Below are 15,665 nucleotides of genomic sequence, written 5' to 3' on the forward strand. Positions count from 1 at the left end.
ATGAGATGATAGTTATTGTGATTGTGAATTGAAATTGTTCGATATAAATTGAATTGAGATAAAATAAAATTGAATATGATACATTGTTATGAGATAATAGTTATTGTGATAGTCAATTTTAAATTGTTATTTTTCAATATGACTTTAATTGAATTGAAATTCAATAAAATTGAATATGATACATTATTATGAAACTATAGTCATTGTGATTGTGAATCGTGATTGTTCGATATGAATTGAATTAAAACTGAAATAAAATAAAATTGAATTTAATACGTTATTATGATATTATAGTAATTTTGATTGCTCGATATGAATTTTGATTCTTATTGCTCGGGTTAAGTCAATTGGTATACTATAGACTATATATTATCATACGTGAATTGATATTTATACGAATATACTTTATTTTATTATATCATATTTTCTAATATCAATTTTATGTTTATAATTATAATTTTATGTTTATAGTTATAAATTTATAATTTTACATATATAATATTAATCGTGTTTAAATGTATCGTAAACGTGTTATTACTCGTAATCGTGTTAGTTGGATCATATTCGTGCGGGTCGTAATCGTGTTTCGTGTCGACCATTTAATAATCGTGTTAATCGGTTTTTTATCGTGTTACCGTAATCGTGTCGTTTTAAACCATTATTTAATCGTGTTAGCGTGTTCGATCCAATTAAGAACCGACCCATTTATTAAGATCCAAATCCGCTTTAAATCGTGTCGTAACCGTTTCGTGTTTCGTGTCCGGACCAAATTGCCACCCCTAGTAATTACTAACCGATTCTCTAAAGGTAAAAACTTAAATTAATGAATTAGTTTAACGAAAATTAGGTAGTTTATGTGAAATTAATTAGTTGGTTATGGATTGAAATTGAAATTGGATTTAATTTTTGTTAGAAATGACTAAAAATGTGAAATTAATTAGTTGTTTATAGATTTAAAAATGATCGAACCACTGAGGTTGGATTTATTGTTAGTTTTAGGATGTTTCTATGCAGGTTTTAAAGTTAAAGGCTGTGCCGGGTTGTTAAGTTTATAGGGGAGGTTCTGCCGAAATTTCGGTAGGATCGTATTTTGTTTTGAATTTCAGATGGCTGCGGCTACAGGAGCTGGAGGCAGCGGAGGTGGGGATGACTTCTTAGCTCGTCTCCCGAATTATTGCCAGTCGGCGCCCGTACGTGATGGCGTCGAAGAAGAAGACGAGCATATCGAACCGGCCGTGCGTGGGCCGACGGTCGGGATTCGATCTGAGCGTGCACGGCGCCCTGGGGTGAAGGAAGTCGTCGTTTATAACGAGGAGTTTCAGTCGTTCTTCCAGCCAGAGCGCGAGATGGATCCGGATCTCGCGACGTTCGCGAACACGCTCGGGTTGGTCGTCCGAGACAAGATCTCGCCTACGGTCCCAAGGTGGACGAATGCGAACGTGGGGCCGGCGAAGGAGGCCGAGATCCGAGCTGCGATTCGAGACAAGTACGACATTCGAGTCGATGGTGATGCAACCGGGAAGAAGAAGGCGATTGTCGATGCGGCAATCATTCGAGACGCGAAGACTCGTCTTCGCGATTGGAGGCATACATTGCGGTCATGGTTCGACATCGACTGCAAGAGCAGCGTACAGGTGGCGCGGTCGCTGAAACCGAGGACCGTTAAGCTCGACACTGAATGGGAGACGCTGATACAACGATATACGAGCGATGAATTTAAGGTAATCAAATCATTTACGTTAAATATGTGTTTACCCTTTTATTAAACGATTTGTTCTTTACATGTACGGTTACTTATATTACAGTCCATTCAAGCGAAGAACAAGGCGAATCGCGCGAAGAAGAAGACGAAGACTTGACAAGGGACGATTAGGTTCTCGACCCACCGCATGAAGAACGTAAGTTTTATGTTTATATGATACATCAAATCGTTAAAATTATCTAACACTTGAAGTTTTGTTTACATGCAAAAGAGCGTCGAGACAGGCGCTTTCGAGAGCTTGTTTGCGAACTACAAGCGCCAACATCAGTCCGACAAGTCCGAATGGCTGACTCCTGAAGCCTTCGCACGTTATGTAAGTTTACATTTATTTTTCTTATTTTTCGATTAATATATACTAACTAGTTAATTGTATCAGGATCGACTGGTCGCTAGGTTCAACACGTTGCGAGAGGAGGCTGAGCACCAAGGAGCGGACGTTGATATTTCCGTTCTAGAGCAGCAGGCGATCCGCGATATTATGGGTTCGCGGATTGATCACTTGACCGGCGTCGGACGTTTGGTGCCACAGGGAGCACGGATGGCGGCTGAAGTCGCCGAAGTCTACGGTTCGGAGGCTGGGACGTCGCAACCAGGATATGTCTCGCAGGAGGTGTTGACATCGACCCTCGCCGCGTTCGCCGAGACAATACAGAGTCAGGTGCCCGGCCTCGACCTTAGCTCGTTCATGTCCCAATTTCCGCAGAGTTCGCAGCAGGCTCCGTCATCCCACAGCCAGCAGACTCCGACGGCCGGCGTCCACACTCCGACGCCCGACGTTCACACTCCGACGGGCGGCCAGCAGAGGACTCCCGACGCCAGCCAGCAGACGACGCCCGGCGGACCAAGTCAGTCTACTCCGACGCCGCAGCCTGCAGAACTTCAGCGCCAGCAAAAGAGCATTTCACGTCGAGGAGGAGGAAAACGAGCGGCGGGACGACAAAGCAAACGTCGCGAGTAGTGTTTTATTAGAAATTTTGTGTATAGTAGATTATTATTTACATATTTCTCGATAACCAAAAACGTACGTAATCGGATTTTATATATTTCTTGATTTGGATAATATAATTTAGTTTTTATTTGATTTTTCATTTTAGAATTTCATAAACAAAAAACCATAAAAAATAAATAATTAACGACGAAAAAAATAAAATAATAATAATAATTAGCGACGACAAAGTCGTCGCTAAATATTATTACACCGACGACTTTGTCGTCGCTAATTCACGCGGGAAATTTTCGCGCGTGAATTAGCGACGACAAAGTCGTCGCTAATTTCCTGTTTCAAAATAGAAAAAAACTTATCGTCACGACATTTAGGGACGACATTATCGTCGCTAATATCGTCGGTAAATATTTAGCGACGAAAAAATCGTCGCTAAATAGATTTAGGCACGCATATTTAGCGACGATTATTATCGTCGCTAAAGAGATTTAGCGACGATTTCGGGGTTTTTAGCGACGAAATAAATCGTCGGTAAATGTCGTATTTGTTGTAGTGATTAATCGATTCGTTCTAGTAATTAATGTTAATATGATCTTTATGAATTTATATTATGATATGTTATTCATTCAATATAGTATGATATGATATGTTAATTGTGATTCGTGGTTGATTGTAGTTTTTTTTATTCTCGCTTTTCTAGAATTATTGTTAAACCCGAAATGCAAAGGGTATGGATTTTTGTAATTTTATTTAAAATACTTTCTTTAATCTGATTGTCATGAAATTCGGAGGGCTGAGATGACGGCCCGAAGCACAGCCCCATCGGAGTTCCAGAGATCCATCTTTGACGAAGAAGAAGAGTTTTGTGACATACTTGTCACAAAATTCCGCCTACCCTTAGACAGGAGTCTCGGATTTCTTGCCTTCTTGACTCTTTATCCAAACTAATTTGTTGAGCCCTACATTGGAAAGTGGATTCAAGGATTCGACCAGGTCAAAGCCCGTTAGTCCGGTTGGGCCTTAATCATGAAATTATTTTTTTGACAACTATGGAAAAATAAATAATCTCAGACTTTGATTTATTTTTCACTTGAGACATAGAATGTGCTCAACAAGAATCCATGAACTAATGTGATTGAGATCATCAACTTACATTTATAAGAATCAATTAGGATACGATCAATCCGAATCAAAACCATGTCATGCTTGTTTAATTAGTTGATGTGCCATGTATGATATATCTTGAAAAATTGTTTTGAGGGTTATCATGGGCTTTCATTTATTATATGTAACTTCTCTAATATGATTAAGATAATTTTTTATAAATGAGTTGAACGGATCGGAGAAGCTTTGTCACCAAGACGATAAGAGGCTAAGTTTGAGGCTTGATAAAAGACTATGTCTTCCCTCCTCGCTAGAAGCTTTTTCTGTGAAGGAATGCTATTAGGATAATCAAGACTAGATGTCACGATACTCCTAATCACTATGTTATATCGAAGCTAAATTGTTTTTAAGGGTAGCTTAGAAACACTCGAATTTTTAATATGATTAGATAGTTCGAGTGGATCACCTAGATTAAAGTTAATGCTAGGAGATAAAAAAAAAAATACTTAAAGTATATTGAGTCGTAGACCTCCAACATTACCACAACACTGTGAAGATGAAAGATCCCTGCTTGATTGGCGGCCTTTTAGACATGGTGATCTGCTCCTAAGGATAGGCTTTTCTGATTCCAATAACAATGTTGTGTCTCTAGCGATAGGTGGGGGAGTTGAGTTCGGCGTGTACTGGCTAAGTCAGTGCATTCAGGTGATACTCTTACTGCTGAAATGTTGGGTTGACTCATGCGTGAATCCAAGCAGTGGTTGCTCACGTGGTCAAAGATTCCTAATTAATTGGTAGTTAGTGAACATAGTTTTTGTTGTCAATGGTGCCCACAAGAAGAATAGTAGTGTCTATTTATGTAAATTTGATGTAATATAGTCTCACGAAGACTCTTGCTTGTAACTGCTGATTTATTAATAAAAGTTGAAACATTCATTCATTCTTCCTTGTATTTTTGAAGCTTTATGATAATGTATAGTCTTTAGTCCTTAAACAAACCTATCAACATATGAAGAGACAGATATAGATTTGCATGAATAAACTCTTCATGGTTTGCTTAAAATAATATACTCGCAATTTAAGGATCAAAGGGCTATTTATCCCAGTACGATTGTTAGGAGAATCTATGATGTCTGGTTATGGGGCATAGAGAGTTGGAGACTCTATAGTTCTTCTAGGCATCTTCTGAAGGTACTGAATTGACCAGTCCACTTCTAGAGGCAGAATAAGATCAAACCATTTAACTCTTATGTCTCGAATTCACTACGTATGAATTGCATCGTGCTTACCTCAATCGTAAAATGAGACATGTCATTTCATAGCTTACATATTCTCATTTGAGAAAGTCAGAGTTCGGATTCACTATGTGATTCTTTGTTATGAAGATGTCATGAGTAACTTTGTGAAGATCTCATAGATATGGAATTCATGTACAAGATTGCTGAAATGCAATATATATCACCTCATGCTTTGTTCCTTGGAATGTGAATAAATGAAATGGCCAGTGTCCAAATTGAGTCATAACTCTTTTGGATGAATCAATGTGACTTGTTAGCTCATCGTCAATTTATTGCTTCTAACTTATTCACAAGCGACAAATGAGTTGAGGAAATAACAGCTAGAAGGGTAAAATGATAATTTTGTAAATCTCATCTAGCTGATGATATACATGAAAGGTAAACATAGATAATATTCAGTGGATCCACTCATCACAATTAAGTAGAATTCTTGAGCTGAAAATAAATTCATTTGAACCAAGAGATTCTTAGTGTCAACTCTTTAATGAAGTCAGTTGACATTAAGTTAAACTTGAAAAAGGTTTGTGAACTTTTGAGTCCAAGTATGTTAGCTCAAGTTTTGTTCATTTGGATCCATGAGGTCACTATCACAGGTCATATTGAGTAGGATTAGTTAAACTAGAAGTAAGTCAAAACAAGAACTAGACAAGTTTTACAAAAATTGTCTAAAGGGTATTTTTGTCCTTTTGGACATATGATGAAATGAATGTCAATAAATAAGTTATTTTGACATTGTCATATAATGAGAAAAATTGTTTCACACGGCCATGATAAGTGAATTGGGCCGTGAGAATTAATTTCATTTTATAGAATTTTACTTGAAAATTCTTAATGGGCTTTTCTTATATTGTCATGAACAAATGAGGAAAAATCTAGAAGGCTCTTCTAGAAGATGATGCACGCCCAAACCCAAGAGAAAGAGAGATAATTTTGTGCTTTGATGTATGAAGATACTTGCCAAAAGAAAAAGAGAAAACAAATTTCCTAAAACAAATTTCCTCTACATGGTAAGAGAGAATTCTGCCAAGACAAGAGAGGAAGCAAAAGAGGAAACAAATCCAAGGACATCTAGAAGCTACTTGGCCGTGTGACTTAAAGGGAATAAGGACAATATTTGCTCATGAATACGTGATATTCTATAGAAGAGGAAACTACCTTGTTGAAGGTAATTCCTCTCCTATAAATAGAGGCCTCATTCTCATTGTTTTCTAATTTAAAATTTTTAGAGATTGAGAGCTTCTCTGTAATATACGAACTTTTGTAACGCTCGAGTTAAGAATTTGAATAAAATAAACGAGTTTATTTTGAATCAAATTCTTGTTGCACATGAAGCGTCCTTAATTTTTAAATATCTTGAAAGAAAAATAATAATAATAAATATATTTAAGGATGATGGAATTTCGGAATAAGGATATTCGAGTAAACTCGATATTATTTTCCGAATAAAATTATTCGGAACACAGTCGGAGATTTGAAATCTCAAGAGTGAAAATAAATTCCGAAGTCCCTTAAATATATTTAAGATGACGAGAATTAATAAGAAATTCTCGGTTATTTTTCAAGATTTATTTTTAAGGACGAGTTCGAGAGGATTTAATTGGAAAGGACTTAAGTGCAACAAAGTGAAGGACGAGAGTGAAAGGAAAAGATTTAAGAGGGGTTATTTCAGGAGATAGGTGGCCCAATGGAGTGCTGCCACGTGACGATCTTATCCTCTTTTTTTTCTCCTCTCCCATTCGGCCACGTAACCCCCTTCTTCTCTTTCTTCTTTCCTTCTTCTTATATATTCTCTCCTTCTCCAAGTCTTGCGCGAGCCACCTGCAAAGACTAACAAAGAAAAAAAAAAAATACAAGCGACAAAAGCTTGCTCGGCCATCATCACCGATCCTCTCCACTTGCACCAGACCTCAACCTCTTCTTCCTTTCTCCTCGTCGAGCGTCATCATCCTCCAGCCGAGCTCTCCTCCGCGCGCGCCACCTATTCCCGAGACCGAGTACCGTCGCGCACGTTCGCCGCCAGCCGCCGAGGACGCCGACCGGGAAAGGAACGACGGGGAAGAAGTGAGAACTCACCGGGGAGGGGTGATTTCGTGGATTGAGGTGAGGAATCCATCTCTCTGAAATTATTTTAAAGGTTAGGGTTTGTGGACTTGAATTTGGGGCTTTCTTCCCCCAGCTTGATTTCATGGTTTAGACTTGGCTTTAAGCTCTTTGGTGCTTGATTAAGTTGTGAATCGGTTGATTTTGGAGTTGGTTTGGAATTGTTGGTTTTTTACTGCTTTGCACAGCCTGTAGAAACGGACGTGGGCAGTCCAATGTGTTATGAGATTATTTTTGTTGATATTTTTCCTGGAAAGTAGACGTTATGGGCTTTCTAGAATGACCAAGAACGTGTAAATCCGTTGAGTATTGAGTGAGTTATGAATTTTTGAAATTGGTGTTTCGAAACTGGTAAAACTGGGAATACCGAACTTGTAAACTGAATTTGTGGGATGCTTTTGAGTTAGTTGCCTGAGTCCGAAATTTGCTTATGATATATCATTGGAAAGGTATGGATGTTAATTTGGTTCTTAAACTGGAATCGTTGGGTTTCGAGTTGTGTAGCCAAAGTTATGACACGTTCTTTACCAAGTATCGAATCTGAGACTAAGTCGGTGTTAATTATTTGGGTCTCGGTTAGCAGTGGTGTTTCGTTTTGAGGGTTGAGAATCTGAAGATCGGTTAGTTATGTCTGGTATTACAGAACGGCATTAACGAACCGGGTCGAGACACGAAGAATAGTGACGAGGAATCGAAGACGAGCTTCTGATCTCGACTTGAGCATTCAACTCTCTTTTTCCCGAGCCTAATAAATTACGAAGCCTCAGTTAAGAATTTTAGTATTCTTAACGAACTCCAGGACGTGCCAAGTTCTTTCGAGGAGCATACGGAGACGTGCAACGCGAGGCGAAACGTCGGGACGCGCAAGTCAAATAGTTTGACTATTCCAAGTAAGTGTGGAGACATAAGTCAACTACTTACCAAGGGAATAATCCTGTTTACGTGCATTTACGTGTTAATAATAATAAAGAGTAGGAAAAACCTTAAAAGACACAAAAACCAAAGATTAAGGCTTCGGCCACTCTTTATGGAAAATTTAGTTGGGTTTATACCCATAGGTTCAAATGCTAACTTGAACCAGCCACGTTGCTACTTTGTTGTAGTTAGATCCCTCTGCTAACCATAGAGTTTGGCTAGATCTGAGGTGACAGGAGAGCATGTTGGACTCTCGGATTCGAGCCGAGGGTAGAAGTACCGGGAGTCACGTCCTGAGTCTTCAATCTAAAACACTTAACGAGCATGAAAGGGAAACCATAATTCTTTCGGGATTTATCCCGAGACGCTCTCTTGTTTGTAATTAGTTGTATACTCTATAAGCTAGAGTATCCAAATAATAAATAATGTTGTCGGTGGTACCCACGAGTTCCGACTCGTGTTGAGGACCAAGACGGTCCTGATGGCGCCGAGTACTCCACGGGCGCTGCTGAGAGCACCCCGTTCTAGCAATGGGAAAGGTCGCCCCGGCGAGCCCATTTGCTGTGTCAGGACGGCACGTAGCGTCGGCGCCCGACGAAGATGGTACCACTAGTGGATCCCAGACAGTGTTAAAACTCTTAAGCCACTGATGACTACTGCTCGAGGTCTGAGGTTGGCTTCTTGTCATTCCAAGGGTTGTAGCAGGGGATGTTGTATAACCTTGTGGAATGACAAGTGATAGCGTAGAGCGAGGCCCCGCGTTAGGCATGCTCTTGAATTATATGCATCTGCATTCTGCATTCTTATGTGATTATTTGCACGTCACATGGCTCTGCATTAGATGTTTTCTTTCATAGGTTAGACTCCCGCTTACTGAGTCAATCGACTCATAGCTTTATGACCCTTGGTAATGTAGATAAGGGTAAGGCGGCGATGTGAGCAACAGAAACGAAGATCGAAACCGGGCGTGTATCTCTTGACCTATGGGCTACTGGGAACTCACTCGGGATCTAATTACTATATATTAGTATTTTGTAAAACTCTGATTAACTACGCTCCCCAAACTATCCCATGTATATATACTTAAAATCGGGAGCTTGTGTATAAATAAGAGTCGTTATAAGACTCTAAGTTCTAAACTCTAAACGCGAAAAATTTTCCGAGGTTTTTGTATAACCACTAAAATGTTATATGTATAATTATCGTATGTTTAATATTTCCGCATTCTAAACTATGTAATATATTTACTTATTATACATTAAAGTTTCGCGTTGTTATATTTATATTGTGTACTATCTCGGGGTTGGGCTTTGGGCTCGTGAGCGAGTTGATGACGTTCGCGAGTCGTTTCATTATCCGGAGTATATTCCCGTCGCGGCTCGCGAGCGAGGTGATGACGTTTCGCGGGTCGTGACAGATTTTGTGGTATCAGAGCCCAGTTTTAGCCGTTTCTGTAGACCTGAGATATGCGTTGCGGTACGGGTTATGATCGACGATGTGCTGACCGTTGGCCTATCTTTTGATAGGTAACCGGGATGGCGCATGGAGGGGTCTACAGTCGCCAGCACGCGATGGCAGCCGTTCCACAGGGCGCTCCGACCTTTAGTGGTCATCGGAGCACGATTCCGTGGGTCACCTGGCTCGGGCTTACGATTGATTGGATGGACGCGGTCGGGATGCCGCACCACTACCGCCCCAGCGTCGCTGCCACCTTGCTTCGGGGCCCTGCCCTTACTCGATGGACCGAGTATATTGTGGCTGGGAATGCCCACCGATCTTGGGGGGTGTTCCAGCATGTGATGGGCGTGTCCTTCGGGTATGAGGGGTCGGTGGATAGTTGGGTGGAGGGAGCACGACGTTTCCACCAGTTCGAATTCGAGTCGATACCGCAGTATGATGTCCGTTTCCTGACAGAGGTTGTAGACACCTGTCCCTTCGCTCTGGACGATAGAGAGCAACAGCGGATCTTCTTTCGAGGTCTACTTCCCGAGTACGCCGACCCTCGACTGGTGGGAGATTGTTCCTCGATGACGGTGTTGAGGGAGCGACTGTCGTGCCTGATTCAGACGGTGGCTGGTTGTCGACCTCCAGCTCCGCCTGTTCCTCATCCACCACCTGCAGGTCCGCCTCCGGATGTTCCGGTGCCGCCAGCTCCGATAGTAATAGATATTTCTGATGACGACAACGACGAGGAGCCGGCCGGGGCCGCTGATGCTGTAGGAGATCCAGAGGAGGACGATCCAGAGGAGGGTCCGGACGAGGAACTCTTCGAGCAGTGGTCTCCGATCGCCCCAGCTTTGTGAGTGTAGACACTTTAGTTAGCAGTTGTGCTTGTCTTTTTGGAGTGGATCGTTGGAGTTGACGAATAGAGCGGGATGAGTTCTTCTTTTGGCCGCTTGACGAAGCTTTGGGAAAGCTAGTCATTGTCTATATCTTTTTGACCATGTAGATGCCATGTGTACGTGTATGTATTAGAACTTTGGTGGTGTATGAAACATGTTGGTTGTATATATTATGTATGTACATAAAAACTCGTTATGCTTGATCGTGTAGTTGCTATGTATATCTCTTGCATTTTCGGGATGGTTATTATGTGTTAACCGGTTCTTTCTCATTTGTAGGATTGAGAAAGAATGCCTCCTAAACGAAGGCTATCTAGTTTCGAAAATGCACCTGATGCGAATCTCGAGGAGATTCGACGAACCCTAGAGAGGCAGGCTGCAGAAGCGGCCCTTCGAGAAGAAAGGTTTGCGCAACAGTTAGAAGCGCAAAACCAACAGAACGCAAGACTCGCGCAACAGCTGGAAGAACAGACTCGACGCGACCAAGGGGTTGCGGAACAGCTGGAAGCGCAGAGTCACACGATCGCAGAGTTGTTAACGAGATTGAACGCGCCACCCCAGCCAAACCCTGCACCTCCTGCTCAAGGAGGACGACGTGATAATCCACCGCCAGCGCCCGTGAATCCTCCTGAAGAGTTGGATTTTGAGTTGCCAGACGTCGTCCCTCCGATTGGTGAGCCGGTGTACGAGAGGTTTCGGAAACAGAAGCCTCCGACCTTTGATGGCAACGTCGATCCGGCTGCAGCAGAGAAGTGGCTGAAGAAGATCCAACAGATCTGTAGTTACATGCAGCTGACGGACACAGAGAAAGTGGCGTGTGCCGTAAATCAGCTAGAGGATGAGGCCAGGAGTTGGTGGGAGATAGTGGCGACATATGAGGATGTCCATGCAATGACGTGGGTACACTTCCTTAATCTGTTTCATGGAAAGTACTTGAGTGAGGCCAACTTATCGAACAAGGTACGTGAGTTCATGACTCTTCAGCAAGGTACGATGTCGGTCTCGGAATACACAGCAAAGTTTGATTCGTAGGCAAGATTCTCTCCTTCCTTGGTACCTACAGATCAGGCTCGTAAAATGAAGTATATGCACGGCCTTAACGTGAATATTGTGAGTCACGTTGATAGCGGTGATACTGGACCCAGTAGCTATGCCAATGCCGTGCAAAGAGCTTTGCGCGTTGCTGGGTGGCATGCTAATGAAAAAGCTATCGCTCCGAAACCAGAGGCTGCAGTACCTTCCCAAACCAATGTGGTGAGTCAAGGAGACTCCCGGAGAACAAACTTCCAATCGAGATGGAATAAGTCGTCGCATGGAGGTGGGAATAGGTCCCAACAAGGATCGAGTAACCGCCCCCAGGCTAGTTCTGGAAACCGATCACATACGGTAAACCAGAACAAGAATCGTGGAGACAACCGACCATCTGGGCAATCCAATAAGAAGCCTAGAACCTCTGGAAATAATCAGTCAGCCCAATGCCGAAGGTGTGGCGGATTTCATGAGGGCGACTGCTATGCTCGCACATTGGTGTGTTACCGTTGTGGTAAAGAGGGTCATTTATCAAAAGTATGCGGTAGTCCTGTTGAGAAGCATGCAGCAGCAAAAGAGCAACCGAAGGGCAATGCACGGGTCTTCTCTATTCGCGAGGAGGAGGTCCGAGCCGGGTCGTCCACCGCTGTTGCAGGTCAGATTCATATCAATTCTATCTCAGCTTACACATTGATAGATTCAGGAGCTACGCATTCATTTATTGCATCTAGGAAGTCTGGTCAACTAGGTGAAAGTAGGAAGAAGTTCTCGTATCCGTTCCTGACGGTTACGCCTTCCGGAGATAGATATCAGTCGATGTACTGGTATGAGAATGTGCCAATTCAGGTCCAGGATCGGATACTGAAGGCGAACTTGATCGAATTGGAAATGGTAGATTATGATGTGATCCTTGGGATGGATTGGCTGAGTAGCTTCCATGCACTCATCGATTGCCGAAAAAAGTCGGTTTTGTTCAGAAACCCCGGACTTGAACCGTTTCAGTTCCAAGGTTCTTCTCGGAAATCAAGTTTCCCGGTTATATCAGCGCTAAAGGCTGCGAAGATGATGCATCAAGGATGCATGGGATATCTTGCAAGTGTGGTAGACGTCACAAAGACTGCTAAGTCACAGCCACAAGACATTCCAATCGTTAGAGATTTTATTGACGTTTTTCCCGAAGATCTTCCCGGCCTACCTCCTGATCGCGAGGTGGAGTTCAATATTAAACTCATTCCAAGTACAACGCCAATATCTAAAACCCCATACCGTATGGCTCCAGCAGAGTTGAAAGAACTCAAAATACAGCTTCAGGATTTGCTTGATAAGGGGTTCATTCGACCGAGCCATTCACCATGGGGAGCGCCAGTCTTGTTTGTCAGGAAGACAGATGGCTCACTACGGCTTTGTATTGACTACCGTGGCTTGAACCAAGTGACGGTTAAGAACAGATATCCTTTGCCGCGCATTGATGACCTCTTCGATCAGCTCGCTGGAGCAACTGTATTCTCTAAGATCGACTTGCGTTCTGGGTACCATCAACTAAAAGTTCGAGACGAAGACATCCCGAAAACAGCTTTTCGGACACGTTATGGTCATTACGAGTTTTTAGTGATGTCGTTTGGATTGACTAACGCACCAGCAGCGTTCATGAACTTGATGAATCGAGTATTCGAGGATTTCTTGGACAAGTTTGTCATCGTGTTTATTGACGACATCCTGATTTACTCGAAAACCGAAGAAGAACACGCGCAACATCTGAATTTGGCTCTGACAAGACTGCGAGAAAAGCAACTATATGCCAAGTTCTCGAAATGTGAATTTTGGTTGGAGCATGTTGTTTTTCTCGGCCATGTGGTCAGTAGCGCAGGAATCATGGTAGATCCGGCCAAAGTGGAAGCTGTGAAGCAATGGAGTCAACCGAAAACGGTAACTGAAATAAGAAGTTTTTTGGGCCTAGCGGGCTATTATAGAAAGTTCGTGGAAGGATTTTCTAAATTAGCCATGCCGTTGACTCAATTGACTCGCAAAGGACAAAAGTTTATATGGTCGGAAGCGTGTGAGAAAAGTTTCCAAGAGCTGAAAAGACGGCTGACAACGGCGCCAGTGCTCACAATTCCACAGGGAGAAGATGGATTCTCCATCTATTGTGATGCGTCTAAGCAAGGGTTGGGCGCAGTGCTGATGCAGTGTGGGAAAGTCATCGCATACGCCTCTCGGCAGTTGAAAGATTATGAAACTCGGTACCCTACGCACGATCTGGAGCTTGCAGCTGTCGTTTTTGCTCTGAAAATATGGAGACACTATCTATACGGAGTTCATTGCGACATTTTTACGGACCATAAGACGCTTAAGTATCTCTTTACTCAGAAAGAGTTGAATATGCGGCAAGGACGTTGGATGGAACTCCTAAACGACTACGACTTCGACTTGCATTATCACCCTGGTAAGGCCAATAAGGTAGCTGATGCTCTTAGTCGTAAGTCTGTAGCGTCCTTAGCAAGTTTGGTGGAAACTTCCCTACATCTGAAAGATGACATGCAGCAGCTAGAGCTTCAGCTAATCACAAGCAGGTTAGCCGCTCTTAGCGTACGTCCAATGTTGCTGGAACAGATCAAAGATGGTCAGTACGCAGACGAATATCTTCTTGGGAAGATGTTTGAGACCCAAAATGGTAAAGAGGGTGATTTCAAGTTAGATGAGAACGATGTTTTAAGATGTAATGGAAGAATTTGTGTGCCATCCAACGAGGAGATCAAAAAGCAGTTGATGGTAGAAGCTCACGGGACACCATATTCGGTACATCCAGGCGTGACAAAGATGTATCAAGACTTGAAAAAGGTATATTGGTGGCCAGGAATGAAGAGAAATGTAGCTGAGTTTGTTCGGAAGTGCCTAACTTGTCAACAAATTAAGGCAGAGCATCAAAAACCAGCTGGACTGCTGCAACCACTGGAGATTCCACAGTGGAAGTGGGAGCAGATAACGATGGATTTCGTGTCAGGTTTGCCAAAAACCACAGCTGGACACGACTCAGTCTGGGTCATTGTCGACAGGTTGACCAAATCAGCTCATTTTCTGCCCATCAAGACCACTCACACCGTGGATAAACTCGCTGAACTTTACATCAAAGAGATTGTTCGTCTACATGGGGTTCCTAGCTCAATTGTCTCTGACCGTGATGCTCGTTTTACGTCCAAATTTTGGAAGAGTGTGCAACAACATTTGGGGACGCGACTGAAATTCAGCACTGCATTTCATCCCCAAACTGACGGCCAGAGCGAACGCACGATCCAAGTGTTAGAAGATATGCTCCGAGCGTGTGTTTTGGAATTCCACGGCTCGTGGAGTCATTATCTTCCCTTGGTCGAGTTCTCGTACAACAACAGTTATCAAGCGACGATTGGGATGGCACCCTATGAAGCTCTTTATGGGCGAAAGTGTCGCTCTCCAGTTCATTGGGATGAAGCTGGTGAGAGCGATTTCATCGGGCCTGAATTGCTCGAGCGGACCACCGAAGCGATCAAGAAAATTCAAGCCCGGATGAAGACCGCACAAAGTCGTCAGAAGAGCTACGCAGATAAGCGTAGAAGACCTCTAGAGTTTGAGGCAGGAGAGAAAGTCTTTTTGAAAGTCTCTCCGATGCGTGGTGTCATGAGATTCGGGAAGAAAGGGAAACTCAGCCCGAGATTTGTTGGACCTTTTGAGATTCTGGAACGAGTAGGCAAGGCAGCGTATCGCCTAGCCCTACCACCATCTATGTCAAATCTTCATGATGTGTTTCACGTATCGATGTTGCGGAAATACTTGTCTGATCCTTCACATGTACTACAAGATCAAGAGGTTGAGATTTCTCCTGACGTCAGATATGAAGAACCAGCCATTGCAATCTTAGATCGCAAGGAGAAAGTCTTGAGGAATAAGACTATACATCTAGTCAAAGTACTGTGGAAGAAACACTCCGCAAAAGAAGCTACTTGGGAGCTTGAGAGCGAGATGCAAAAGAAATACCCTGCCTTGTTCTAAGTTTCGAGGACGAAACTCCTCTAAGGGGGTAGGGATTGTAATATACGAACTTTTGTAACGCTCGAGTTAAGAATTTGAATAAAATAAACGAGTTTATTTTGAATCAAATTCTTGTTGCACATGAAGCGTCCTTAATTTTTAAATATCTT

The 15,665-nt window shown here is 42.6% G+C and overlaps 1 protein-coding gene across 5 annotated transcripts; it reads left to right on the forward strand.

Moving 5' to 3' along the window:
• Positions 1 to 6,920: 6,920 nt before the first annotated feature.
• On the forward strand, positions 6,921 to 10,594 carry LOC149393765 (uncharacterized). 5 transcript variants are annotated; one of them, XM_089616527.1, is made up of 3 exons: positions 6,921 to 7,207; positions 7,791 to 8,097; positions 9,039 to 10,594. In XM_089616527.1, the coding sequence occupies exon 3, from the start codon at positions 9,658 to 9,660 to the stop codon at positions 10,423 to 10,425; it is 768 nt and encodes a 255-aa protein (XP_089472653.1). In that variant the 5' UTR covers positions 6,921 to 7,207; positions 7,791 to 8,097; positions 9,039 to 9,657; the 3' UTR covers positions 10,426 to 10,594. The 5 variants fall into 5 exon arrangements, with proteins under 5 accessions (XP_089472653.1, XP_089472656.1, XP_089472655.1 ...); XM_089616530.1 differs by having other exon boundaries at positions 7,833 to 8,097; XM_089616529.1 differs by having other exon boundaries at positions 7,851 to 8,097.
• Positions 10,595 to 15,665: the final 5,071 nt, after the last annotated feature.

This window comes from Urtica dioica, chromosome 6 (genome assembly GCF_054948205.1).
Source record: "Urtica dioica subsp. dioica isolate 48M chromosome 6, U.dioica_male_clone48M_v1_H2, whole genome shotgun sequence".
In the NCBI taxonomy this organism is placed as follows: Eukaryota; Viridiplantae; Streptophyta; class Magnoliopsida; order Rosales; family Urticaceae; genus Urtica; species Urtica dioica.

Coding starts and splice junctions, on each gene's coding strand:
- LOC149393765 (XM_089616527.1), top strand. CDS start 9,658: ATGGCGCATGGAGGGGTCTACAGTCGCCAGCACGCGATGGCAGCCGTT.